Here is a 26597-nt window from a genome sequence, read left to right on the forward strand (position 1 = left end):
GATCCACCCGCCTCGGCCTCCCACAGTGCTGGGATTACAGGCTTGAGCCACCGTGCCCGGCTTAATTTTTATATTTTTAGTAGAGGCAGAGTTTCACCATGTTGGCCAGGCTGGTCTTGAACTCCTGATCTCAGGTGATCCGCCTGCCTCAGCCTCCCAAAGTTCTGGGATTATAGGCGTGAGCCACTGCGCCTGGCCTAGTTCTGTCTCTCAGTTTACTATTTTTCATTTCCTTCCCTTGAACCTTTCATCCTTCCATCCCTTTTCCAGTTTCTTCTCCCCTCCTCATATATCTTCCCCCTTTTTAGAGCCTTATTAGGAATTATTTATAATTTAACCAGCATTTTAATGTTTATTAACCTCCCTCCCTGCTGCTGCTTTCTCCTCTCTTCCTGTCATCTTCTCTCTTTCTCTTCTGTATTTTCTTTCTTCTTTCTACTTATTTGTGCTTTACTTCATATTACTTATATTTTATGCTGCATTTCTTTTGTTTTCCTCTTTACCCACTCCCCTTCCTCCCTCCCTTACTTCCTCATCCCCTCTCCTCCATATTTCCCTTTCAGCCTCATTCTTTTTCTCCATCACACTTTCTCATCTTCCCCTTTTTTACCTGTGTCCCCTCTTCCTCCATCCTGCTTTCTCCTTTCCTGTTTTCCTCTCTTTTCTTAACTTCTTCTCTTTCTCCCCATTCATTTTTTGAGGTTGGTATTAAATTAGTTGTATTACTTATTTTTATTCAGCATTTCTGTGTGTTTCCAGTGAGAGAGTAGTTTGTGTTAGGACAGTTTGGCATATTGGTGGATCTGTTCTCATTATTTTAAGACAAGACAGTAACTTACAATGTTTGATACTTTATTACAATTATTTCTATATTCTATATTATTTATATTTATTATTTCTAACAACAATAATATTACTAGAAGCAGCTTGATTGTGATACACTTCACAGGTAGTATATTATGATGCTATCATTTGCAAAAGAGTAAATGAGATTTCTTTTTTTAATGGATAAAGAAGAATTATGATACTGTAAAATTTGTTGAATTTTTAATCTTCCAGCTTGGGTATGTGATACCTTTTATAGGGAAATATTTAATATCTGAACTTTTAGGTCAGGAAAACTGACTTCTGACCTTTGAAATTTTAAATTACATGTGTGCTATAGTGCTTAAATGTCTTAAAAATAGGTAGTAAAAAGTAAATGTTTTATGACAAAGTTTTTAAAATGTATCATAAAAAGAGCCTGAAGAAACATCTGAGAAATTTTATTCGTGGAAACTAAATGGAGCCCAGAATTATTTTGCTACTTAAAATGACTACTCCCAAAGGTCTGCAAAGCATTCCTAAGCCTGAGTCAGGTTTTTAAAATCTTAGAAACCTCAGTCTGAATTTGTGGTGAAATACTTACTTGATTTCTTTAAGGAAATACTAGTTCACAAACATTTCAAATCAAATGGTATAATTTCTTCTTCTTCTTTTTTTTTTTTTTTTGAGACGGGGTCTCACTTTTGTTGCGCAGGCTGGAGTGCAATGGCGCAATCTCAGCTCACTGCAACCTCCGCCTCCTGGGTTCAAGTGATTCTCCTGCCTCAGCCTCCTGAGTAGCTAGGATTACAGGCATACACCACCACGTCCTGCTAATTTTTTCATATTTTTAGTAGAGACGAGGTTTCTCCATGTTGGTCAGGCTGGTCTCAAACTGCTGACCTCAGGTGATCTGCCCACCTCAGCCTCCCAAATTGCTGGAACTACAGGCGTGAGCCACTGTGCCCGGCCATCAAATAAAATTATTTCTAAAAATAAGGTAAATTTTGGAACCTTTAAACTTTTTTTTTAAAGCACTGAACATCAGCTCAGCATTATGCAAAGCACTCCTTCTAGATTAAAATTTTGAAAGGTTATGAAAGAAGGTGAGGCATGCTTGCTACTCCTAAAGAGCCCCCATTTCTGTAAGAGAGTAATACTAGCTCATAGGACATATATAGAACTGACTGAGTAATGGAGGCATTCATAGAAAGAGAAACAGAATGGGTTAAGTGTACCTTTTTGGAAAGGACAGGATTTGATATTGAGATTTAAAATTGGTTGAAATTTTTTCCCATAATCTCTTTATTTCTGGATTTTCTTCCTTTTCCATTTTTTTCTTCTGTGTTATTGTTTTGGAGAGAGAGTTGTTTTTAAATAAGTGAAACCTTCTCATTGTATTTTATCTATTTTTTCTGTGTTTCTTCCTTACCATGTAAATATTGTAAATTGGTGGTCATTTGCTAAAAAGTTCATTACAAATAGATATGGAGTAAAAAAGAAATTAGCCTAATTTTGATCATTTTTATTAGCATTAACAAGTACATAATTTCCAGACTTTGTTAGCATGCCTTATGGGAAGGAAATCGAGAGAGAATATTTTGGCTCCTAATATGTCACAGAATCTTGAGTTGATTCATGTTTGCTTTTGTTGTGTTTTTGGTTTGCTTTGTTATTGTTCTTATTTTCTTCTCTCTCCTAAAACATTGTGTTTTTGAAACATTAATTTTAGGAAATTTAGAGGTAATTATAGCAGTCTATTTTGTTCTTTCATTGTTATTATTATTTTAGTGACAAGATCTTGCTCTGTTTCCTAGGCTGTAGTGCACTGGCTCAATAATAGCACACTGCAACTTAAATTCCTAGGCTCAAGGAATTCCCCCAACTTAGTCTCCAGAGTTGCTGGGACTACAGGCACATGCCGCCATGCCTGACTAATTTTAAATTTTGTTGAAATGGGGTCTCAATGTGTTGCCCAGACTGGTCTCAAACTCTTGCCCTCAAACAGCCATCCCACTTCAGCCTACCACGTACTGGGATTACAGATGTCAACTACCTTGCCCAGCCCAAGCCTATTTTATTCTAGTTTCATAGTTCTTTAAAATACTCTGTAGGAAAAATAGAACACCTTTCCTCTTTATTTCAATTGTATGTGTTTTCATTTTGATATCCGATAAAATATATTTAACTAGTGTTTGATGACTATTATTATTCTTATAGGCAGATTAATAGATAAATATTTAGCATTCTTTTCTTACAAATGTATTACATTGGAGGCTGAGTAGATCTAGGGTTCCTGGTGTTTAAATCCTGACTGTACTTCATGAGCTAAGTTTCTGAGATGCTCTGTGCCTAAATTTTCTCATCTGTAAAATGGAGATAATAATGGTACTAATTTCATAGTATTGCTATCTAGATTATAGGAATTAGTTTCTGTGAAGTGCTGAGAATAGTGTGCATTGTTTAGAAAACATTCAGTTTGTGTTAAGCATTATTATTTTGTCTAGTTCTGCAAAAAGTCACACAAATAGTAAGTGTTGCAGACAGGAGTGAAATCTGGGTATTCTAATTCCAGTCAAGATGAGGCAGTGCTATTTTGCCTTTCAGTAGGTTATGCAGTCTTTTCCAAGGTAACACTTCCCATATTGTATGAACTGAATATAATAAAGTAAAAATAATGTATTTTGTTAGTCATAAAATACATTTGAGTACATACTGTTTGCTCAGCATTGTGCCAATATTTGGAAATCCTGACACAGTTCCTATTCTAAAGTTGCTAGACTAGTCCTGGAAGATAGACAATAAGACACTTGAAACATTGTTCTTTCCATAAAAGAGAAATGTAGAGAATCCAAGGGAATAGAGAGGAAAGGCTTCTGTCCCTTTCCTTTTGGAATGGCAGAACAAAAGAGAGTCTTGGAAAAAAATCACATAGATAAGACATCACTAAAGAGTTACTGTGCCGGGTGTTATGGCTCACGCCTGTAATTTTAACACTTTGAGATCAAGATAGGAGGATTGCTTCAGCCCTAGGAGTTTGAGACCAGCCTGGGCAACATAACAAGACTCCATCTCCACAAAAAATTAAAAAGTTATTTAGGTGTGGTGGTGAAGAGGTACCTGGGTCCTGGGTACTTTTGGAGGCTCAGGTGGGAGGATTGCTTGAACTCAGGATGTTGAGGCTGCAGTGAGGTGTAGTCATGCCACTGTACTCTAGCCTGGGTGACAGAGTGAGACCCTGTCCCTGCCAAAAAATTATTATGAATATTCATAGGATATGATAATACATAAAATAATTTAAAGTGCTATCTATGTGTTGTTACTATTTCACTTTATTTTGAAATCTTCTGTTGAACATTAGAATATTCTAAGAAATTCATTGATATTTACCTTTAACTTGGGTTTATTTACAATGAATAGTTTCTTTATTTCCTTCCAAGGTTCAAAAATCTTTTATTTTTTTTCAGTTGCTTTTTAAAATTATATTTTGAGGCTGGGCATGTGGCTCACACCTGTAATCCCAGCACTTTGGGAGGTCGAGGTGGGTGGATCACTTGAGGTCAAGAGATTGAGACCAACCTGGCCAACATAGTGAAATCCTGTCTCTACTAAAAATATAAAAATTAGCCAGGTGTGGTAATGGGCACCTGTAATCCCAGCTACTTGGGAGTCTGAGGCAGGAGAATCGCTTGAACCCTGGAGTTGGAGGTTGCAGTGAGCCGATATTGCACCACTGCACTACAGCCTGGGCAACAGAGCAAGTGTCCATCTCAAAAAAATAAAACACAAAAATTTTTTATTTTGTATTGTAAGTGAAGTAATGTGCTTTTTGTAAACAATTTGGAATAGTAGGAAGTATATGGAGTAGAATTTCTCTACTCCTTTTCACCAGTGTTCTCACTTACACTGAAAGCAACAATAAAACTAGTCATGCTCCCTAGAGGTCACGTTGCCTAGTTGTTTGGAATCTTCTATGCATAAATACATATGCATAAGTACATGTAAACATAACTCAAGTCTACTTGTTTGTTTTTATTAAAATGCTCTAAGCTTTAGCCAAAATGAATTATTTTTCTGGATTCTAACATACCTCACGCTTTTCTTGCTCCATGTATTTTTTTATGCTTTGAATGCCCATCCCATTCAACCCCACCACTTTATGTCTAGTGTTCTTCCTGTCCTTAAACGTCTTTTCAGATATTATGTACTCTGCCAGGCATTTTTTCTTTCCCCACCTTTGTGCTTTATTGAGCTTTGAAAGTACACTTGTGTTTCTAAACTGCCATATACTTTGACATCTCACTTTTAGTACTAACACTTTCTACTGTTCATAGAGTTATTTGTTTAATTTTGCATGCCCTGCTCTTACTGACAGTTTTTTTCGAGTAGTAGTCTCTGTGTTTGAGCTTTTTAAGCCCTAAGTACCTATTTACAAAGCCTATTATTAGTTACCTATTTATTGAATAAATATATTTCAGACATCATAAATTATTATTATTTTTTTCTCCCCCTGAGACAGAGTCTCATTCTGTCTCTCAGGCTGGAGTGCAGTGGCACAATTCTTTGCTCACTGCAGCCTCTGCCTCAGGTTCAAGTGATTCTTGTGCCTCAGCCTCTCAAGTAGCTGAGATTACAGGCACACACCACCACCCCCAGCTGAGTTTTGTATTTTTAGTAGAGACGAGGTTTCACCATATTGGCCAGGCTGGTCTCAAACTCCTCACTTCAGGTGATCTGCCTGCCTCAGCCTCCCAAAGTGCTGGGATTACAGGTGTGAGCCACCACACCTGGCCTTCAGACATCATGAATTATTATTTTGATTTTAAACTGTCTTGGGGAAAATAGAAGTTAGAAAAGCTGTAGCTATGAATTGAAAATAGAACTTAACTTTTTTGTGTGTCATTAATGATTTTAGTAGAATAGGATTTTAGGAGCAGTTCTTTAAGGAAACTTGTCACTGAGTATTTGCTAAATATGATTTAATACATGTAAATAATCAGTAATTGTTTTTAATTTTTCAGAGAATGCAGAATCTATTGATCTTAAACAATTTTTCGACCAACATTTTTCACATATATACTATGTGTTCTTTGAAAATTTTGTGACTATTGAAGCTAGTCTTAAACAGAAAGGTAAGATGCTAACATGTATCTTGGTTTATGTTAATATTTCTAATAATTGGCATAAACATAACTTTGAAAAGCTCTTAGACATCATAGGTCTAGTAACCTGTATTAGAAATAACAACTAATGGGTTAGTATTACTATCCTTATTACTTTACAGTGGCTTTGAAGATTTACTTTTTCACTGGTCAGGTTGATTTGTTCTGTCATTCTGCCTTCTTTGGTTCTGCCATAGGAGCATGTATCACATTTGAGCAGTCATTTTTATATTTTCATTTTCAGAGCTTTTTCCAGTTCTTTGTAATATGTCGTGATTTGTTTCTAGACATAAATATGTAGAACCTAAATGTAATTACAGTTCTCAGAAAAGTGAAGAGAGCCACGATGATATTGTCTACGTAATGAATGGAATATGCTTTAAACATTTTACTAAATAACTGCTGGGAAAAAAAACGCTTCATTGTTGAAATATTTTAAGTTCATTAAGTGACTGTTAACAATGAGGACAAAATTATATGTTTTAAATGTTTTCCTATAAAAATGTTTTAGGTCACAAGTCTCAAAGAGAAGAATTGGATGCTATACTTTTTATTTTTGAGGTAAGTGCTTCTGAATCTAACTTCCCATTCAGCACCACCACTTTATGTCTAGTGTTCTTCCTGTCCTTAAACGTCTTTTCAGATATTATGTACTCTGCCAGGCGTTTTTTCTTTCCCACTTTTGTGCTTTATTGAGCATTGAAAGTACTCTTGTATTTCTAAACTACCATATACTTTGACATCTCACTTTTAGTTCTAACACTTTCTACTGTTCATAGAGTTATTTGTTTAATTTTGTATGCCCTGCTCATACTGACAGTTTCTTTCCAGTAGTATCTCTTTTTTTTTTTTCCAAAAATAATTTTTGGAACATATAAAGGAATGAATTTAAGTTAAAAAACATGTAATGAAACACTGGGAATTTGCCAGCCTTTCTAAGAACTAAATCTAAATTTTTAAAATATGCCTTACTGAATCCTATACTTTTTGAGATACAGTGTATTACTTTTAAATACAGATATAATTATGTTTGTATACATTTGACACGACAAAATTGGTATGATATTCAATTTGTTTGCAAACAATGAAAATTTTAATTTGTGGATGGTTTACTGAAATGGAAAATTTGTTTTTAACTCCAAAACATTCTCACCTAAGAAGGTATATTCATGTAACTTTTATGTGCTTTAGGGATTTATTGTTTCTTGGTTAACTGCTTTTCATTGTATACTTGTTTAAAATAGTCTTAAATATTTTTTAAATTGCCATTTTTACATTAGATTGGAGTTGGGGCAGGTCTTTATAAATAAAAATCAGGAAACATAGCTCATAGGTGAATGAACAAAATTTGATGCTCTGCTAAATTTTTAAAAAATTTTAGCACACTCTTAAAAATTAAGATCCTTTCATCCCCCTTTTAAAATAACTCCTTGCTCTTTATTATTTTTCAAAGTAAACAGATAAACAGTCATAGGAGTATTCTGATCTTCACTGAGAATTTCGAGACCTGTAGAAAACCAGGAGTAGTGACTCGAGGTGCATAGAAAAGAATTTGGAAATCAGTTTCTGAAGATTGAGCTATTCTGTCTGCTGCTATTAAAGATAATGCACTCTTGGCTGGTGTGGTGGTTGAAAGTAATCCCTGTACTTTGGGAGGCTGAAGCGAGAGGATCATTTTAGCTCAGGAGTTTGAGTCCAGCCTGGACAACACAGCGAGACCTTGTCTCTACTAAAAATCAAAAACGTTAGCGAGGCATGGTGGTGGCAAGCACTTGTATTACTAGTGACTCGGGAGGTTTAAGCGATAGTGAGCCATGATTGTGCCACGGTACTCTTGGGCAAGAGAGTGAGACCCTGTCTCAAAAATAATAAAAATAATTCATTCTTTAGTATTTTGATGTAATTTAGAAGAATTTGAACAACCTCATTTATATGTTACTTAGCTGTTGATTAATTACAGGAAAAAAAAGTTTTTTTTTAAGGGTTCCAGACAGCAGTAACATTGATGTTATCATCTGTTCTGCAATTAATTTTCATTAGTCATGACCCCTGAGGAATTTGATTTTATTACTTCTTTAAGTGTGTGCATGAACTGTTCACAAGGGAAATATTGAAACATAGATGTTTTGAGAAAGAATAAAAGTATCCACAGAGAAAGCAAGCTAATGGTTCCTGGAAAGTATTCCTTCAAATGTTTATGCTTGCCTTAGATTCAGGAAACTGAGATGTTTGATTAGTTAATAAGAAGCTCTTTTGGGGTATTCCTCATGTGTAAAAATAACTATTTTTTTATATGTAATATATACTGATTATTTTTTATTCTTTAAATAGAAATGTTTGTCTTTAATGGATTATTAAATTTCATTAGGAAAAATATGTAAGATACCAGGTTTTCATCTTTTGGAAAAATCATTTAATTTTTGTGCTGACATTCTTCTGCTTATAGTAGGGGACCTCTACCTTTAGAGACTAATGATGAAAAAGAAATCGTAAATAAACTGATTTCCTTTTTCTAGAATAAAAAGCATGTTTATGTAATGTTAATAAAATGGTAGAGGATTTATATTCTGTGCAGTTTAGGGCACATGTAATCTCTTTAATCTTTTATTAACCGTATAAAAAGATATAAGGGGCTAAATCTAAAGTATAATTGTTAGTCATAATATAGAAATTCTTTTGAATAGTTTATAAATTTGTCTTTTCAACTTTTCTGTAATTTTATCTCTTCCTATACAAAAATAAATACAAGTATGCAGTTGTTGGCCAGCTGTGGGACGCATAGGGAGGACAAAGGTTAAAAAAGTTTATGTGGCCGGGCGCAGTGGCTCACGCCTGTAATCCCAGCACTTTGGGAGGCCGAGGTGGGCAGATCACGATGTCAAGAGATCGAGACCATCCTGGCCAACATGGTGAAACCCCATCTCTACTAAAAATCCAAAAATTAGCTGGGCATGGTGGCGCGTGCCTGTAGTCTCAGCTACTTGGGAGGCTGAGGCAGGAGAATTGCTTGAACCTGGGAGGTAGAGGTTGCAGTGAGCTGAGATTGTGCCACTGCACTCCAGCCTGGGGCCTGGCAATGGAGTGAGACTGTCTCAAAAAAAAAAAAAATTTTTTTTTTTATGTGTCTCCTGGGGGACCAGCATTTATCTGTGTAGAACTTTAAAATTTCTATATCATCCTCTCATATGGGGTATACTAAAGAAGATTATATCAAAGACAAGGCAAGGAAGTATAGAATAAGCTTGTCATCCTTTGATCAGTATATTCTTAAGGCAGAGGTTTTGGAAATAGGTATATTAAATTTGGCACCTCTGTTCTTTCACTTTCTAGCTTTGTAACCTAAGTGTACTACTTAACCGATTTCTTCATTTGTTGAATGAGATAAACCCTTGTTTTGGAATAATTGCAAGGATTAATGCAAGGTATATTAATATATCATTATATAATAAAGTGCCTAGTGTTTGGCCTTTATAAGCATTCATTAGTGATGTTCTAAATAATAGTAAGAACAGCAATAACAATAAATACACAAAAATGTCATTGAGCAAGTGGATGAGTAAGTATTGAGAGCACTATTCAGCAGTAAGATAGCTCTTGATCGAGAGTAATCCACACAGGTATAATATTAAGAGAAATAAAAGGCAGAATTTTGAATATATTTGTGGAAAGATTTTATTACCAATTAATGGAAACCTATATTTGTTAGCTTAACTATAGGACTCCTCAAATTTTAAATCCTGCTCTCTGCCCTGATGCAGTGGCTCACACTTGTAATCCCAGCACTTTTGGAGGCCAGAGCAGGAGGATTGCTTGAGGCCAGAAGCTTGGGCACAGCATGGGCAACATAATGATACTCCATCTCAATAATAAAGTTTATCTGGGCATGGTGGCACATACCTGTAGTCCTAACTATTTGAGAGGCTGAGATGAGTGGATTGCTTGAACCCATGAGTTTGAGACTGCAGTGAATTATGATCACACCACTGCACTCCAGCCAGGATAACAGAGTGAAACCCACACCTTTTAAAAAGAATTTTGCTCTCATACTATATTCATCATTACATCTAAGTACCTCTGGTTTCACATTAATTCAGTATAAATATTTGATGGGGTTCTCATAAAATCAAAATATTTTCTCTAGGATTATCAAAATAGGGGAAACCATTAGAAGAAAGAGAAAATGTTGCAAATATTAATATCTGAAAGAATTGAAACGCGTCAGTGGTATCCACAATAAAGAGATCCTAGGACTTGCCAGACATAGTGGTGCATCCTGTATTCCCACCTTCTTGGGAGACTGAGGCAGGAAGATCGCTTGAGCCTGGGAATTAAGACTGTGGTGCACTAGGATCATGCTTCTGAATAGTCAGTGCACTCCAGCCTCTGCAACATAGCAAGACTCCATATCTAAAGGCGGAAAAAAAGAAATTCTGGAAATAGTAAATAAGCATTTTAAATCTATTAGAATTAACGTTTAATCATTAGGAAAAAATATATATCATTGTGAAAGATGTGTTCTATTAAGTTCTTGTTCCAAGTACTGGTTTGTATTGTTTGTTGTTTTTTGAGGTTTTCAAATAGTGATCAACATGCCAGCGCTAAGATAATGTCAGTACTATCAGATTAGGTCAGGGACTATTTTGTATTTTTTGTTTGTTTGTTTATTTATTTATTTATTTTTTGAGTTGGAGTTTTGCTCTTGTCACCCAGACTGGAGTGCAATGGTGCAATCTTGGCTCGCTGCAACCTCTGCCCCCTGGGTTCAAGTGATTCTCCTGCCTCAGCCTCCCTAATAGCTGGAATTACAAGCACCCACCACTGCACCTCGCTAATTTTTGTATTTTTAGTAGAGATAGGGTTTCACCAGTTGGTCAGGCTGGTCTCGAACTCCTGACCTCAGGTGATCCACCTGCCTCAGCCTCCCAAAGTGCTGGGATTACAGGCGTGAGCCACCGTACCCGGCCTACTTCGTATTTGTTATACTTAGTAAGCCCTTTAATTTTTCACATTTTTTCAGGATCTAAACTCATTACTTGCTTTTATTCTTTTCTTTTTTTTCTTTATATTGATTTTTAGAAAATTTTACAGCTTCTTCCAGAAAGAATTCATCAGCGATGGCAGTTTCATAGTATTGGTAAGTAATTCAAATTTGTATTTCACATTTGAAACAAAGGATAATATATGAAAATGCTCTTTAATGGGTTGTTAGTTGAAATGAGTTAATAGTTGATGCTTTAGTAAAAAGAAAATAAAGAATACAAGAACAGACTGACAAGGAATATAAGAAAAAGTATAGATGAAGGATTTGTAGTCAAAATGCCGTAGGAAGTTTTGATCCATTGCTTCCTTTATTCTGAATACATTTACAATGAAGATAAAACTATAAAACAAAAAAGCAAGATCAGCACCAAGATAAATACCTCTGTGAATCAGAAATGGAAGAAAAATGCAAAATTCCACATAGAGTGGACATTTGTGTTGTTTCTAGTTTATTTATTTATTGTTTGCTAGTTCTGTTTTATTGTGTATTCCTTTGGATTTTCTACTGTGAATGAGTACAGTTACTTTTTTATTTCTCATTGGATGCCTTTAATTTCTTCTTTCTTTCTTTCTTTCTTTTCTTTTCTTTCTTTCTTGTTTATTGTCCCTCCAGTACAATATTGAATAAAAGTGGCAAGCAAGAGCAGACATTCTTGCATTATTCCTGATTTCAGGGAGAAAGATAATGGTCAGTGTTTCACCACTGTATATGATTTTAGTTGTGGTTTTTTTGTAGATGCCTTTTATCCACTTGAAGAAGTTCTATGCCTAATTTGTTGAGTTTTTAATCATGAACGTGCACTGTGGTTTGCCAAATGCTCTTTCTGCATCTATTGATGCAATCATTGTCCATGTCATTGGTGCTTTTGTCATTTATTCTATTAATATTATGTATTTCACTAATTGATTTTCAAGGGTTAAACCAACATTCCATCCCTGAGGTAAATCCTATTTGCTTACTATTTATGGTCCTTTTTATTTGTTGCTTAGCTCAGTTTACCTCTGTGTTTATGACAAATACTGTACTGTAGTTTATTTTGCCACGCTTTTATTTGGCTTTACTATCAAGATAGCTATAGAAGTTTAGAAGTGGTCCCTCTTCTATTTTTTGAAAGAGTTTGTGAATGAGTGGTAACATTTTCTTCTTTAAATAGTTGGTAAACTTCAAAAGTGAGGCCATTTGTACTTGGACTTTTCTTTGTGATGTTTGTAATTATTACTTCAATTTCTTGTTATAGGTTTATTCAGATTTTATGTATCTCTTTGAGTCAGTTTGATAATTTGTCTCTTTCTAGGAAGCAATTTGTTGGTAGAAAGTTGTTCAAGTTGCTCCTTAGAGTAATCCTTTTAATTCCTATAGGGTCAATAGTGATGTCCCCTTTCATTCTTTTTTTTTTTTTTCTTTTTCTTTTTTTTTTTTAACATTACAGGAACTTTTAATTTATTTATTCTTTAATGATTTCAACTTTTATTGTAGATTCAGGGGATACATATGCGTGTTTGTTACATGTGTATGTCTCAGGATGCCAAGGTTTAGGGTATGATTGATTCTGTCACCCAGGTGGTGAGCATAATACCTAATAGTTTTTTTTTCAACCCTTGGCCCTCTAGTACTTCCCAGTGTCTGTTGTTGACATTTTTATGTCCATGAGTACCCAATGTTTAGCTCCCACTTTTTTTTTTTTTTTTAGATGGAGTCTTGCTCTGTTGCCTAGGCTGGAGTGCAGTGGCACGATCTTGGCTCACTGCAAACTCTGCCCCCTGGGTGCAAGCGATTCTCCTGCCTCAGCTTCCCAAGTAGCTGGGATTACAGGCACGCACCACCACACCCGGCTAATTTTTTTTTTGTAGTTTTAGTAGAGATGGGGTTTTACCATATTGGCCAGGCTGATCTCAAACTTCTGACCTTGTGATCCACCTGCCTCGGCCTCCCAGAGTGCTGGGATTACAGGTGTGAGCCACTGCTCCGGCATAGCTCCCACTTCTAGTCAGAATATGTGATATTTGGTCTTGTTCCTGTGTTAATTTGCTTTACAATAATGACCTCCAGCTGTATCCATGTTGCTAAATGTTGCTACGGAAGGCATTATTTCATTCTTTTTAATGGCTATATCCGCTTTCATCCCTGATTTTGGTAATTTATGTCTTCTCTCCTATTTTATTGGCCAGTCTAATATTTGTCATATTTGTTGATGTTTTCAAAGAACGAACTTTTGGTGTCATTGATTTTCTTTATACTTTTTCTGCTTTCTATTTTCTTGTTTTCCATTTCAGTCTTTTATAGTTTATTTATTTATTTATTTATTTTTATGTTTTTACTTTTTTGAGATGGAGTTTCGCTCTTGTTGCCCATGCTGGAGTGCAGTGGCACAATCTTGGCTCACTGCAACCTCTGCCTCCCAGGTTCAAGTGATTCTCCTGCCTTAGCCTCCTGAGTAGCTGGGATTACAGGCACGTGCCACCATGCCTGGCTAATATTTTTTGGTGTTTTTTTTCCTTTTTTTAGTAGAGATAGGGTTTCACCATGTTGGTCAGGCTGGTCTCAAACTCCTGACCTTGTGATTAGCCTGCCTCAGCCTGCCAAAGTGCTGGGATTACAGGCATGAGCCACTGTGCCTAGTGTATTTTCAAAAAAATTTTTTAAGAGGTAGGATCTTATTCTGTCACCCTGGCTGAAGTGCAGTGCCATGATTGATCATGGCTTACTGAAGCCTTGAAATGGGCTTAAGCCATTCCCCTACTTAGCCTCTTAAGTAGCTGGGACCACAGGTACACATCCAGTCCTGGCTCACTTTTTAAAATTATTTTTGTGTAGAAACGGGGTCTTGCTTTGTTCCCCAGGCTGTTCTCAAACCTCCAGCTTCAAGCAGTCCTCCTACCTCAACCTCCCAAAGTGCTGGGATTACAAATGTGAGCCATCATACTTGACCTCTTTTATATTTTATAAAACATTCTGTAGCAGGCACTTGGCATAGGCTAAAGCAGAAGGATCGCTTGAGGCCAGGAGTTTGAGACCAATTTGAGCCGAGATCACACCACTGCACTCCAGCCTGGCAACAGAGCAAGATTCCGTCTCAAAAAAAAAGAAAGTGATTTATTTATTTATTTAGAGACAGAGTCTCCCTGTGTCGCCCAGGCTGGAGTGCAGTGGCGCAATCTCAGCTCACTGCAGCCTCCAACTCACTGATTTCAAGCGATTCTCCTGCCTCGGCCTCCTAAGTAGCAAGAATTACAGACACGCACCACCATCCTGGACTGATTTTTGTATTTTTAGTAGAGATGGGGTTCCATCATGTTGGTCAGCCTGGTCTCAAACTCCGGACCACATGGTCCGCTCACCTCAGCCCCCCAAAGTGCTGGGATTACAGGCGTGAGCCACCACACATGGCCAAGTGTTTTTATTTTTAAGCTCTTCAAATATTTGATGTTTTCACAAATTTTGTTTCCTTTGTGATTTACAACTTAATTCCTTTGTCATCAGAAAAAATATTTTTGCATGATTTTAATCTTAAAGTTACTGAGATGCTTTGTGGCTCAGAGTATAGGCCTCTTGGAGAATGTTTCAGTGTGCTTGGAAAGAATGTATATTCTATAGTCATTTAAAATATTAAATTTAGTTTTCAGTATGTTATTCAATAAAAATTATTAAATTAATGTATGGCAATTATGTGATTATTGAAGAACAGGAAAGAACTTTAACGAATAAATGGAATTTTATGCAATATTCATGGGAAATAAACTTGACAGTATAAAGACAACAATTTTTTAAAAATTTGCATGATATATTTATCCCTACCATATTAGAGAGACAGAGACTAACTTTTCATTTTCAAGGATTGATGAACAATCATGCATAAGTTCTTGAAGTTGAATAACAGGAAACTTGTTTTTCAGACCATTTGGTTACTGTAAGAAGCTGCTGGTCACAAAATGCACATCCAATAAGCTGCAGTCCTGTTGGCAACCCTTGGTTTGAGAGTGCAACAGGGAGATACTCACTGCTGGCAGTCCTGCCATGTTTACAGCCTGTGTAAAAATATCATCCTAGGCACTTCATGTTCTGTTGTCTTCTTTGGTGAACTCTAAGTATGGTACTGCCTCATTCAAGGTGGTGGGAGTTAGCATACTCCAGAATTAAAAGCATTCATAAAATCACTAGCAATGAGACATGTTACTTTCTGTGCCTTGATGAAATAATGTTCATACTTTTCTTTTATTATTATTATTTTTATTATTATTTTTTAAAAACAGGGTCTCGCTGTGTTGCTCAGGCTGGAGTGCAGTGGCTACTCACAGGCATGATCCCGCTATTGATCAGCACGGGAGTTTTGACCTGCTCCGTTTCCGACCCTCCTTAGTCAACCTGGTGGTCCCCTGCTCCCAGGAGGTCACCATATTGATGCTGAACTTACTGCGGACACTCGATTGGCATAGTGCACTACAGCCCAGAACTCCTGGGCTCAAGCGATTCTCCCACCTCAGCCTCCTGAGTAGCTGGGACTACAGGCATGCGCCATGATGCCCAGCCATACTTTTCTTTTAATAAGAAAAGATTTCCCAAGAGAGTTCTTCCCCTTACCAAATGATTGAACCTTTCTCGTCTGGTGGCAGCAATACATGGCTGCAGTAGACACATCAGTGTAACATTTGTGACCATATTGTAGCCCATCAAATCTTGTTATATTTGATACTACTTTTCATGTGCACGATACATGGTGGCAGTCAATTGAATAACTGGTGCGAGGAAAGGGGAAAGGATACTTCAGTTACTTTGGCCCCTTCGGACTCAAAGAGGTCAGCAGCTTTGGACCAAAGAGACTGTACTTCACTTGATAATTCTGATACAAGATATTCCTTTGGAATTCCTATACATAGTTTACTCACATCTGTCAAACTGGGAAGCATGAATGGTTTAACAGAATCCTATACTTTGGTAGAATCCTTAGGGTCGTGTCCAGCAGTACACCCAACACAATTGCTGCATCATCCACCCATCTGGTTAAGATTCCTTGCACATCTATCAAATTCTCCAGGGGAATGAGACCATGATGGCAAACTAAGCCATAGCTTGGCTTGAAACCTGGAAGCTGACAGTGGGCAGCAGGATTTCTGGTTGATCCTCCTGTATCTGATCCTAAAGCCATATAGCATGTGGATGCTGTTATGGCACCTGCACCCCCACCTGAGCTTCCTCCAGTTATCAGCCAGTCTGAATCTTCATTCTCAAAGTGGAGATTCTGCTTCCTCTTTTCTCTATATTGTTTTGAATAATTCCAGGGATTTTTAACTAGTCCAAATACACCATCTGCTTTTGCAGATCCCACAGCAGACTCATCTAAATTTGTTTTTCCATTAGTAGGGCTCCCTATCCAACAATTTCTGAAATACTGTAGCATTACCTTTTAGCATATTTGATGTACACGTAAGACAGTAATTTTTGGCTGGGTGCAGTGGCTCATTCCTGTAATCCCAGCTCTTTCTGGGATTCCTGTAATCCCAGAGAGGCCAAAGTAGGTGGATCACTTGAACCCAGGTATTTGAGACCAGCCCAAGTAACATGGCAGTACCCCAACTCTACAAAAAAGTACAAAAATTAGCTGGGTGTGGTAGTGTGCACCTGTGTTCCCAGCTACTTGGGAGGTGAGAGGATCACTTGAGACCAAGAGGTTGAGGCTGCAGTGAGCTATGATTGTGCCACTACACTCCAGTCTGGGTGACAGAGCAAGACGTCTCACACAGATAAATTTGTTAAATATATATGTAAATATTAATAGTACACATTATTTGTTAAATGTTAAATACATATACCATGTGTATCAAATATATATCATATATATCAAATATACATATATATACACACACACACACGTAACAATTCTTAACATTCCTATAGGGATTTAAAAATGTAACCTAACAAATTTATGTAAAATAAAAGCCAAAGCAATTTGGAAGAATAATAAGTCGGGCCAAGAGGGTATTGTTGTTAGCTATTTTCATGCCTGATAATAAGATATATTATAAAGTTATACTAATAAAGACACTGTTGCTGATGTAGGGATGGACAAGTAAATGAATGAAAAGGAACGTGGAGATCAGCCAAAGACCTAAGCTTATGTATGGAAACTTGAAATATGATTGAGATGGCATTTTAGTTCATTTGAACATAATAAACCCTGAAATAATGCTATACTTGGTTTTCCATTTGCAAAAAAACAAACTCTGTTTCGCCTACAAGGAAATAAGTTTCTGATAGATTTTAGGACCTACATGTGGAAAGCAACACTTTAAAACTTTTGAAGAGAATATTTGGTTTATAATTTTAATGTAAGGAAGGATTTCTTTAGACATAGAACACATAAGAAAGAAAAACATTGGCAAATTAATTATATTAAAATTTAAGGCCAGGCATGGTGTCTCATGCCTCTAATCTCAGCACTTTGGGAGGCCAAGATGGGCAGATCACTTGAGCTCAGGAGTTTGAGACCAGCCTTGGCAACATGACAAAACCCTATTCTACAAAAATACAAAAATTAGTCAGGCACAGTGGCGTGTGCCTTTATTCCCAGCTCTCCAGGGGCTGAGGTGAGAGGATTACTTGAGCTCAGGAGGTCAAGGCTGCAGTGAGCTGTGATTATGCCACTGCACTCTAGCCTGGGTAACAGAGTGAGACTCTGTCTCAAAAAAAAAAAAAAAAAAATTAAAACTTACCTGCATCAGAAAATACCACCTCCCCACCCAGCAAAAACGATTGAATTGTTTGGGAGAATATACCTTCAACTCATAGAATTAGACATAGAATTAGTAATATAGAAATAACTCCTCATATTAAAAAAAAAAAAAGAAGAAGAAGAGGGCCAGGTGTAGTGGCCCATACCTATAATCCCAGCACTTTTGGAGGCTGAGGTGGGAGAATCACTTGGGGCCAGGAGTTCAAAACCAGCCTGGGTAACATAATGAGGCCGTATTTCTACAAAAAATGCAAAAATTAGCCAGACCTGGTGGTGCACATCTGTAGTCCCAGCTACTCAGGAGGCTGAGGAGGTACGATCACTTGAACTCAGGAGTTTGAGTCTGCAGTGACCTATGATTGCGCCTGGACTCCAGCCTGGACAACAGAGTGAGACCCCATCTCTTTAAAAAAAAGAAAAGGACAACCAAATTGAAAATTGTACAAAGTATAAAACAGGCAAACCTTGAATGGCCAAATGAAAAGATGTTCAGTGTCACTAGGAAATATCAAATGATAACATTAAGATAGTTAACATTCATCAGATTATCAAATATTAGAGCATCTGTCAATGTTTTGTGCTGCCAATAATATGGTACTAGAACCCTCTCGTGTACTGCTGGTAGTACTGTTAATTGTCACAACTACTTTGGAGAGAATTATTTAATATTTAGTAAAGCTGAAAGTAGTATTATTCCTATTTATATACCCCTATTCCTATTTTATTCATGTTTATATATCTGAATTTCTGGAAAAACTCAGGTGTATACAGGGAATCATGAACAAGAACTATTTATTATAGTACTCTTGAAATAGCAAAAATTTGAAAACAAATGTCTTAGTATAAAGAAGATAAATAAATTTTGATATGTTCATACTGTGGAATAATATTCATCTCTTAAAATGAATTAACTAGAGCTACATAGATACTTACAGATAAATTTCTTAAGCTAATGTTGGATATGAAAAATAACTTGTAAATGACTATTTAAAAATAAATGACTTGTATGATACAGTTTATATTATTTTTTATGGATTTATAAATGTGTAGTAATAATATAAAAATATTTTTGGAAATGATTAATACCAAAGCCTGGATAATGGTTTCCTCTGAGGAAGATAGGAACAATATGATTTGGGCTTCAGTGATACCTGTACAGTTAAGTAAAACATTGGAGATAATGCAAGTAAATGAAACAAACATGGAACTATGTGTAGGTTTATTCAAACTAAATGGTGGGCCTCTGCAGGTTTGTTCATGTTATTTTCAGTATTTTAGTGTAGGTTTGAAATATATCATAATTTAAAAGAAAAAAGGAAATATTAATGACTTTTTGAAACAGAAAATTAAATAATGGAAATATTTGTTAGGAAATATTACAATTATGGATGTTCATGTGGTTAACTAATGAAAATTTTCTGCACTGGATTTCATTTGGATAGTGACAAAGTATTTTATTGTATTCTTAGTCTAATTAAGAGATTTATAATAGATTGTGTTAAATGCAATTTCGGGGCTAGGTTTTGTTAATAAATCATGTTTAATTGTAATAAAGCATGTTTTGAAAAGGTGATTCTTTTTATATGCCCTTCTGGTCCCAAGTATGGCCAGAAGGATATAAAGGTCACCAAGAATAATTTGGAGGTTGCCAAGGACTTATTTAAAAGTGTTTTCAAGTCCGACCGAGAACTCTGACATTTACAAATAGATAAGATGTGAATTTTTAAAATCACATTTTGTTTTCAGGATTGATTTTAAAGAAACTACTTCACACAGGAAACTCCTTAAAGGTATGACTGTATTTATTTTCTCTGACTTTAAAAATACTGAGTAGAACATACGTGCTACCTGTTATACTTTTCCTACCTAAACGTTTTCTGAAAATCTTTGAATTATTATTTAATTGAAGTGAATTTTTTTTTTTTTTTTTTTTTTGAGACGGAGTTTCGCTCTTGTTACCCAGGCTGGAGTGCAATGGCACGATCTCGGCTCACCGCAACCTCCGCCTCCTGGGTTCAGGCAATTCTCCTGCCTCAGCCTCCTGAGTAGCTGGGACTACAGGCACGCGCCACCATGCCCAGCTAATGTTTTGTAGTTTTAGTAGAGACGGGGTTTCACCATGTTGACCAGGATGGTCTCGATCTCTTGACCTCGTGATCCACCCGCCTCGGCCTCCCAAAGTGCTGGGATTACAGGCTTGAGCCACCGCGCCCGGCCAATTGAAGTGAATTTAATTAAAATGTAGCAAGAGGCTGGGCATGGTGGCTCATGCCTGTAATCCCTACACTTTGGGAGGCTAAGGTGGGTGGATCACGTGAGGCCAGGAGTTCAAGAACAGCCTGGCCACCGTGGTGAAACCCGGTCCCTACTGAAAATAACAAAAATCAGCCTGCTGCAGCGGCACACACCTGTACTCCCAGTTACTAGCTGGGAGGCTGAGGCAGGAAAATTGCTTGAACCCTGGAGCCGGAGGTTGCAGTGAGCTGAGACCACGCCACTGCATTCCAGCCTGGACGACAGAGTAAGACCCTGTCTCAAAAAAAAAAAAAAAAAAAAAAAAGTAGCAGAGTTAGTTTGACAATCCATTCTAGGTTGACCGGAGCCATTGAAAAACTGTTGTACTTTGCTACTCAATAGACACATTCACCAGAAATCTTTCCTCTTTATGGTCCCAAGAAGAAAAACATTTTTTAGTCATTCAACAGATTATTCTTCATTGTACCATAGCCACTCTTAGATATAGAGGAAAGTAGGGGACACACACACACACACACACACACACACACACACACACACACACAGTTTTGTTTCTTTTTCTTTGTCTTTGTTTTTGAGACGGAGTTTCGCTCTTGTTACCCGGGCTGGAGTGCAATGGTGCGATCTCGGCTCACCGCAACCTCCGCCTCCTGGATTCAGGCAATTCTCCTGCCTCAGTTTCCTGAGTAGCTGGGATTATAGGCACGTGCCACCATGCCCAGCTAATTTTTTGTATTTTTGGTAGAGACAGGGTTTCACCATGTTGACCAGGATGGTCTCGATTTCTTGACCTCGTGATCCACCCGCATTGGCCTCCCAAAGTGCTGGGATTGCAGGCTTGAGCCACTGCACCCGGCCTTGTTTCTTTTTCATTGTGTCATTTTGCTGTGGTAAGAGAAGCTGCCCATTCCAAAAACACCTTGTTGTAGGTTAGGTAAAGTAACATTATTACAGGTGCTTTTGGCATCGTGGCTTTGCTATAAAAATAAAAAGAAATAAGCCTTCCTTTAGCTTTTCTCCTGTTAACTGGCTGAACTGTGAAAGTGACAACAGTTGAATACCTTTGACCGTGGCCATGAACAAGCTCTGGTAGGGTAATTTCCAAAACTATCAGTAAGGTTAGATTAATGGAAAACTTAGTGTTTTGCTTATCAGAGATTAAATTTTTTTGTATTTCTCTTTTACTGTTTTTATGTTGAGAGAGCATTTATTAATCAATTAAAATATTAATGTCTTCTGTGTACAAGGTATTGGTTTAGGTGCTTTGATAGAGTAGTTGAACAAAGTTGTTATCTTGGAGCTTAGAATAAAATAATAAATGAGATAATTTCAGATAGCTTTTAAATATTTTTTATTCAAATAATTTAAATAATTTTATTTTTAATAATTTAAACTTAATAGTTTTAACAATTTCGGAGCTTTTCAGGGCAAGAACCATGAATTTGCAGTGTTCCAGGATCCCCCTAACCATTCCTCCTTTTACCAAACTCATTCTCACCACCGGCAGTCATTGTTCTCTCTCTTGTTTCTTGGATTAGACTGGTAATGATGGGAGGTAGGTAAGGAGGGAATTAGACAAGAAGGAAATGATTTTCTGATTATTATAAGTGGAAAGTATAAGACAAAAATGGCTTTAAATACCTAGAGACCAAGTTCATTCTATACTTGTTAAAAATCTGTGCATTTGTATTTCTAAATAATGATTTCAATGGATGCTATTGGTATATCTGTCTACCTCCTCCTCCTCCTCAACTTCCCTCCCTGCCCTGTCTCTCCAAAGTATCATTCTGTAGTCATCATCTAGAGAACTTTGTTTTTCAAAGGAAGAAAATATTTCCATTATAAATAAAAATACTCTCTGTTTTCATTTTATTTTATTTTAGATTAGGCGGGAAGGTGTTCGTCTTTTCTTACTGTGGTTGCAAGCTCTTCAGAATAACTGTAGCAAAGAACAGCTCTGGATGTTTTCATGCTTAATCCCTGGATTTTCAGCACCACAGTCTGAGCATGGACCTCGAACTTTAGATAATCTCATTAATCCTCCACTCAACCTTCAAGAAAGTAAGATTCATGGATGTTATCCATCCCTATGTTTAAGCTTTCTATGAAGTCTCTTAGAGTATTTTTTAAAATGTCTGTACATTCGTTGACTGGATAACCCAAGGCAATGTATTAAAACATAACTTTTATTATTCTTCAGGTATCGTGAGGCCAGCAGATCAAAAAAGCTGCTGAAATAATAGTTTGTTATTCACAGTTCCCAAGAGGAAGGGGCTCGAACGCCACAGGGGCTACATCGGAAAGCCCCAGAGTTGTTCAGGAGGCAGAGGGAACGGGGGAAAACATGGGCAAGAGTCTTTATTATGGTTTCTTTGGGAAGAAACAGGCAACCCAGGGTAAGCAAGTTTAGGATTAGCTAGTTTGAATAAATCCAGTGGGCTCTAGGGCATAGAGTTGTCCCTAGTTGTCTGGTACCCAACCCTTTTGTAATTAGTATGGAGGAATAGTCACCTTGAATGTTAGTGTAGAGTAGGTGGTAGGGATGTAGGCTCTGAAGTGGTTGGTTTGAATATGAAAAGGCACGCTCACAGGCTAGTCACTTACTGTCTCTAGGAACTGGCTAGCCCTGGGATGGACATACTCTCTCTAGAGTCAGTAACGCCCCAGAGGTATAAGCATCAAAAACCTATGGTTTAACATTTTTCATTAATTACTATTACATATCATCTTGTATCCTGGTGTTAATTTGGATGTACATTGAAGTACAAGTGTGTTTTACTTTGTCCGTTAGATGACTGTGAAAATATAATATGTCAATTTAATTTTTAGAAATACATTTTTTTTCTTTTTTTTTTTTAGATAGAGGCAGGGTTTCACCATGTTGGCCAGGCTGGTCTCGAACTCCTGACCTCAGTTGATCCACCTGCCTCATCCTCCCATAGTGCTGAGATTACAGGCGTGAGTCACCATGCCTGGCTTATAAATGAATTTTCATAAACAGTATTGCTATTTAAAAATTTATAATTTCAGTAATGTTTAATTTTTGCTTTCATTTATTAGTGAGTCTTTGTGCTTTTTACCTTAAATTTTTCTAATATTACTATTATTATTATTTTTTGAGCCAGAATCTCACTCTGTCACCCAGGCTGGAGTGCATTGTTGTGATCTTGGCTCACTGCAACCTTTGCTTCCCGGGTTCAAGCAATTCTCCTGCGTCAGCCTCCCAAGTAGCTGGGACTGCAGATGTGCACCACCATGCCCAGCTAGTTTTTTTGTATTTTTAATAGAGATGGGTTTTCGCAATGTTGGCCAGGCTGGCCTCGAACTCCTGAACTCAGGTGATCTGCCCACCTCAGCCTCCCAAAGTGCTGGGATTACAGACATGAGCCACTGCACCTGGCCAAATTTTTCTTTTTTCTTTTTTCCTTTTTTTCTTTTTTTTTTGTTCCTCCGCTGGAACAAATTTTTCTAATATTCTAATTTTATTTTTACTTCTTTAATTCTCTTCTTTGTGCTTTGTGTATGAGTCCTGTTATTTAAATAACTTAAAGTGATTTTTTTAAAATTCTTTCATGAGCAAACATTGTCCTATACGGTGCTACATTGGTCAGCTAGGGCTACAGTAACCAGACTGGATGACTTAAATAACAAAACTTACTTTTCTCACAGTTAGATAAGGATACCAGTCCTATCCAATTGGGCCTATTCACATAACCTCATGTTACTTTACCTCCTTAAAGGCCCTGCCTCCAAGTACAACCACATTGGAGGTTAGGGTTTCAACATAAGAATTTTGAGGATACACAGTTCAATCCAGAACAAGTGCTCTGTTGGGTACTACATCTTATTTGTAATTTTTATTTCTATAAATTTAGGTTTTGTGGTAAAGCAAAACTATACTTGTAGAAGAAAATGTTAGAAACATTACCAAGCTGGCGTAACATCTATAATGAGCCAGTTCAAGTAGGCTGTATATGCCTGCTTATTTACATCATATGTCATTTTGAAGTATTTAACAGATTTTCATAATTTTTTTTTTTTTTTTTTTTTTTTTGGTGAGTGAGATGGAGTCCTGCATTGTTGCCTGTGCTGTAGTGCAGTCCCATGATCAGCTCATTGTGACCTCAAACTGTTGGGCTCAAGTGATCCTCCTGTCTCAGTCTTCCAATAGCTGGGACCAAATGCACATGCCACCATACCTGGCTTATTTTAAAATTTTTGGTAGAGATGGGGTCTCTGCTATGTTGCCTGGCTGGTTTTAAACTCCTGAGGTCAGGCAATCCTCTCACCATGACCTCCCAAAATGTTGGGATTACAGGTGTCAGCCATTATGTTCAGCCTACTTAACAGGTGTTCTATAAGCATTTTTTCCTCTGCCTCTCTATAACCCTGTCAGCATAGGTTTTCCTTCATCACTCTTTTTTAGAGATAATGTCTTAAAGCTACGTTGCTTTAAGATTAGAGCATAGTGGCTATTCACAGGTATAATCATAATGCACTCTTGGGCTCAAGCAGTCCTCAAGCCTCAGCCCTCCTGAGCAACTGGGACTACAGGTGCATACCCCACACGTGCTATTTCATCAGTGTTTTTGTGGGTGACTTTTAAAATAGTTATTATGCATTTTAAATTCATTTGTGACTGAGTTCTGCCTCTTCTCTTTTCAAGAATAGAAGTTTTGTTTTTTAGTCTATAAGATGTGGAAAATATGGAGTCTCTGTATACTCCCCAGGAGAGACTAAGACGTCTTTATGGGAAGAGTGGGTTTTAAGAGGATTTTTATAGTTTCACAAAATAAAGCATTCATAATATGTATTCTTCTGTATGAGGATAGTAGTCCAGGAACTCCAGAGTACAGATAATAAGGTTTGTATTTTCTTTTTTCTTTCTTTCTTTCTTTCTTTTTTTTTTTTTTTTTTTTTTTTTTGAGACAGAGCGTTGCTCTATTGCCCAGGCTGGAGTGCAGTGGCGCAGTCTTGGCTCACTGCCACCTCCACCTCCTGGTTCAAGTGATTCTTGTGCCTGAGCAGCTGGGATTATAGGCTTGTGCCACGAGGTCAGGCTAACTTTTTGTATTTTTAATAGACATGGGGTTTCACCATGTTGGCCAGGCTGGTCTCAAACTCCTGACCTCAGGTGATCTACCCACCTCAGCTTCCCAAAGTGCTGGGATTATAGGCGTAAGCCACCACGCCCAGCCTAAAGTTTGTCTTTTTAAAAATTAATGATAGAATAACATACCAAGTATTATTTAAGAACTGAAATCTACCTCTATTGTGAGCTTACTTGTTAGTTGATATTTACTGAGAATCAGGTTTAGGGACCTACATGTATATGTTCACCAGGTACTAATTGTGCAGCTTAGGAAATATTTAAGAAAATTCAGCTAGTTGTAGGTTGACTTTCTTGCATTTGCATTTGTTATAATGAATTTTTTTTGAACATCTGAAAGGTAAAAAATATAACACTTTCTTATTTTGTAAGTGTTGACAGATTGGTACTTTGATAAATAAGTGCATTATTACTAATGTGTGTCATCTTTTGGAATTTTTGTAATGGGCTGTCTTCATGTGAATTTAAAATGACCAGAAGTTCTTTCTCAACTGAGATGTTACATACTTGTAATCACTGTGTTATTTGTCCATCCCTTTTGTCACATTCTCTCAATCAAGCGTTCACAAAACAGCTGATTATCAAAATTTGGGGTTGGGCATGGTGGCTCACACCTGTAATCCTAGCACTTTGGGAGGCTGAAGTGCACAGATCACCTGAGGTCAGGAGTTCGAGACCAGCCTGGCCAACATGGTGAAACCCTGTCTCTACTAAAAATACAAAAAATCAGCTGGGCATGGTGGCAGACACCTGTAATCCTAGCTACTTGGGAGGCTGAGACAGGAGAATCACTTGAACCTGGGAGGTGCAGGTTGCAGTGAGCCGAGATCGTGCCATTGCATTCCAGCCTGGTTCACAGAGTGAGACTCTGCTTCAAAAAAATAAAATAAATAAAACAAAATTTGTGGTTGTTCTGATAAACTATCAGGAATGATCTCAGATTTATTTCAAGGTTCAGTCATTAGAAAGTTTTCAAGCAATTTTCATTGCATACACATTTTGCAGTTAAATGTTATTTGGTTATATTGTTTTATTAAATTTGTTTTGTAACTATAGTATTCTTTTGTCTTTGGATAGCTCAAGTCACTATAGAAGAAATCACTCCTCTTGTCCCCCCGCAATCAGGAGATAAAGGGCAAGAAGATCTCACAAGCTATTTTCTTGAAGCACTTCTAAAATATATAGTAATTCAGGTATTTGTTATTTTCTTTGATATGACACTCCTTACTATCCTATGTGAGTGATTCCTTTCTCCCTCTTTTACCATTATTCTGTTATAGTATATATTTGCTTATTTTCTTTATGTTGGGGAGGTTGGAGGGGAAGGGTTAATGGCTTCCTTTTAATTAGTTTTAGCCTTTAAGTTTTGTAAGTGTAACCAACCAAGTGATGGTGTTAGGTGATATTTCCTACACTTATTATGTAAACTCAAATTTTAGACTCTTCTTTGGAGTAAAATAGACTCTTCACTGTTTACAAGGGTATTCCTGAGTTATA

At 37.0% G+C, this 26597-nt stretch overlaps 1 protein-coding gene and 1 pseudogene across 20 annotated transcripts in view; one reads left to right on the forward strand and one right to left on the reverse strand.

Annotated features, from left to right (window-relative positions):
• Positions 1 to 26597, forward strand: part of RALGAPA1 (Ral GTPase activating protein catalytic subunit alpha 1) — a 297019-nt gene that overhangs the window by 45348 nt on the left and 225074 nt on the right. For 19 of the 20 annotated variants that reach the window (XR_004258069.1, XM_032242528.1, XM_032242525.1 and 16 more), the window contains exons 2-7: positions 5826 to 5936; positions 6478 to 6527; positions 11043 to 11100; positions 19481 to 19524; positions 21874 to 22051; positions 26178 to 26293. Coding sequence is in view for 19 of the 20 variants with exons in the window: in XM_032242528.1 (XP_032098419.1) it covers positions 5826 to 5936; positions 6478 to 6527; positions 11043 to 11100; positions 19481 to 19524; positions 21874 to 22051; positions 26178 to 26293 (557 nt within the window). In the remaining variant the exon portion in view is untranslated. Of the gene's footprint in view, positions 1 to 5825; positions 5937 to 6477; positions 6528 to 11042; positions 11101 to 19480; positions 19525 to 21873; positions 22052 to 26177; positions 26294 to 26597 lie in introns of those variants that run through there. The other variant, XM_032242532.1, reaches the window with a different exon arrangement.
• LOC116526262 lies at positions 15503 to 16505 on the reverse strand (annotated as a pseudogene).

The sequence above is a fragment of the Sapajus apella genome, unplaced genomic scaffold (genome assembly GCF_009761245.1).
Source record: "Sapajus apella isolate SASKATOON/1434 unplaced genomic scaffold, GSC_monkey_1.0 scaffold50, whole genome shotgun sequence".
Taxonomy (NCBI): domain Eukaryota; kingdom Metazoa; phylum Chordata; class Mammalia; order Primates; family Cebidae; genus Sapajus; species Sapajus apella.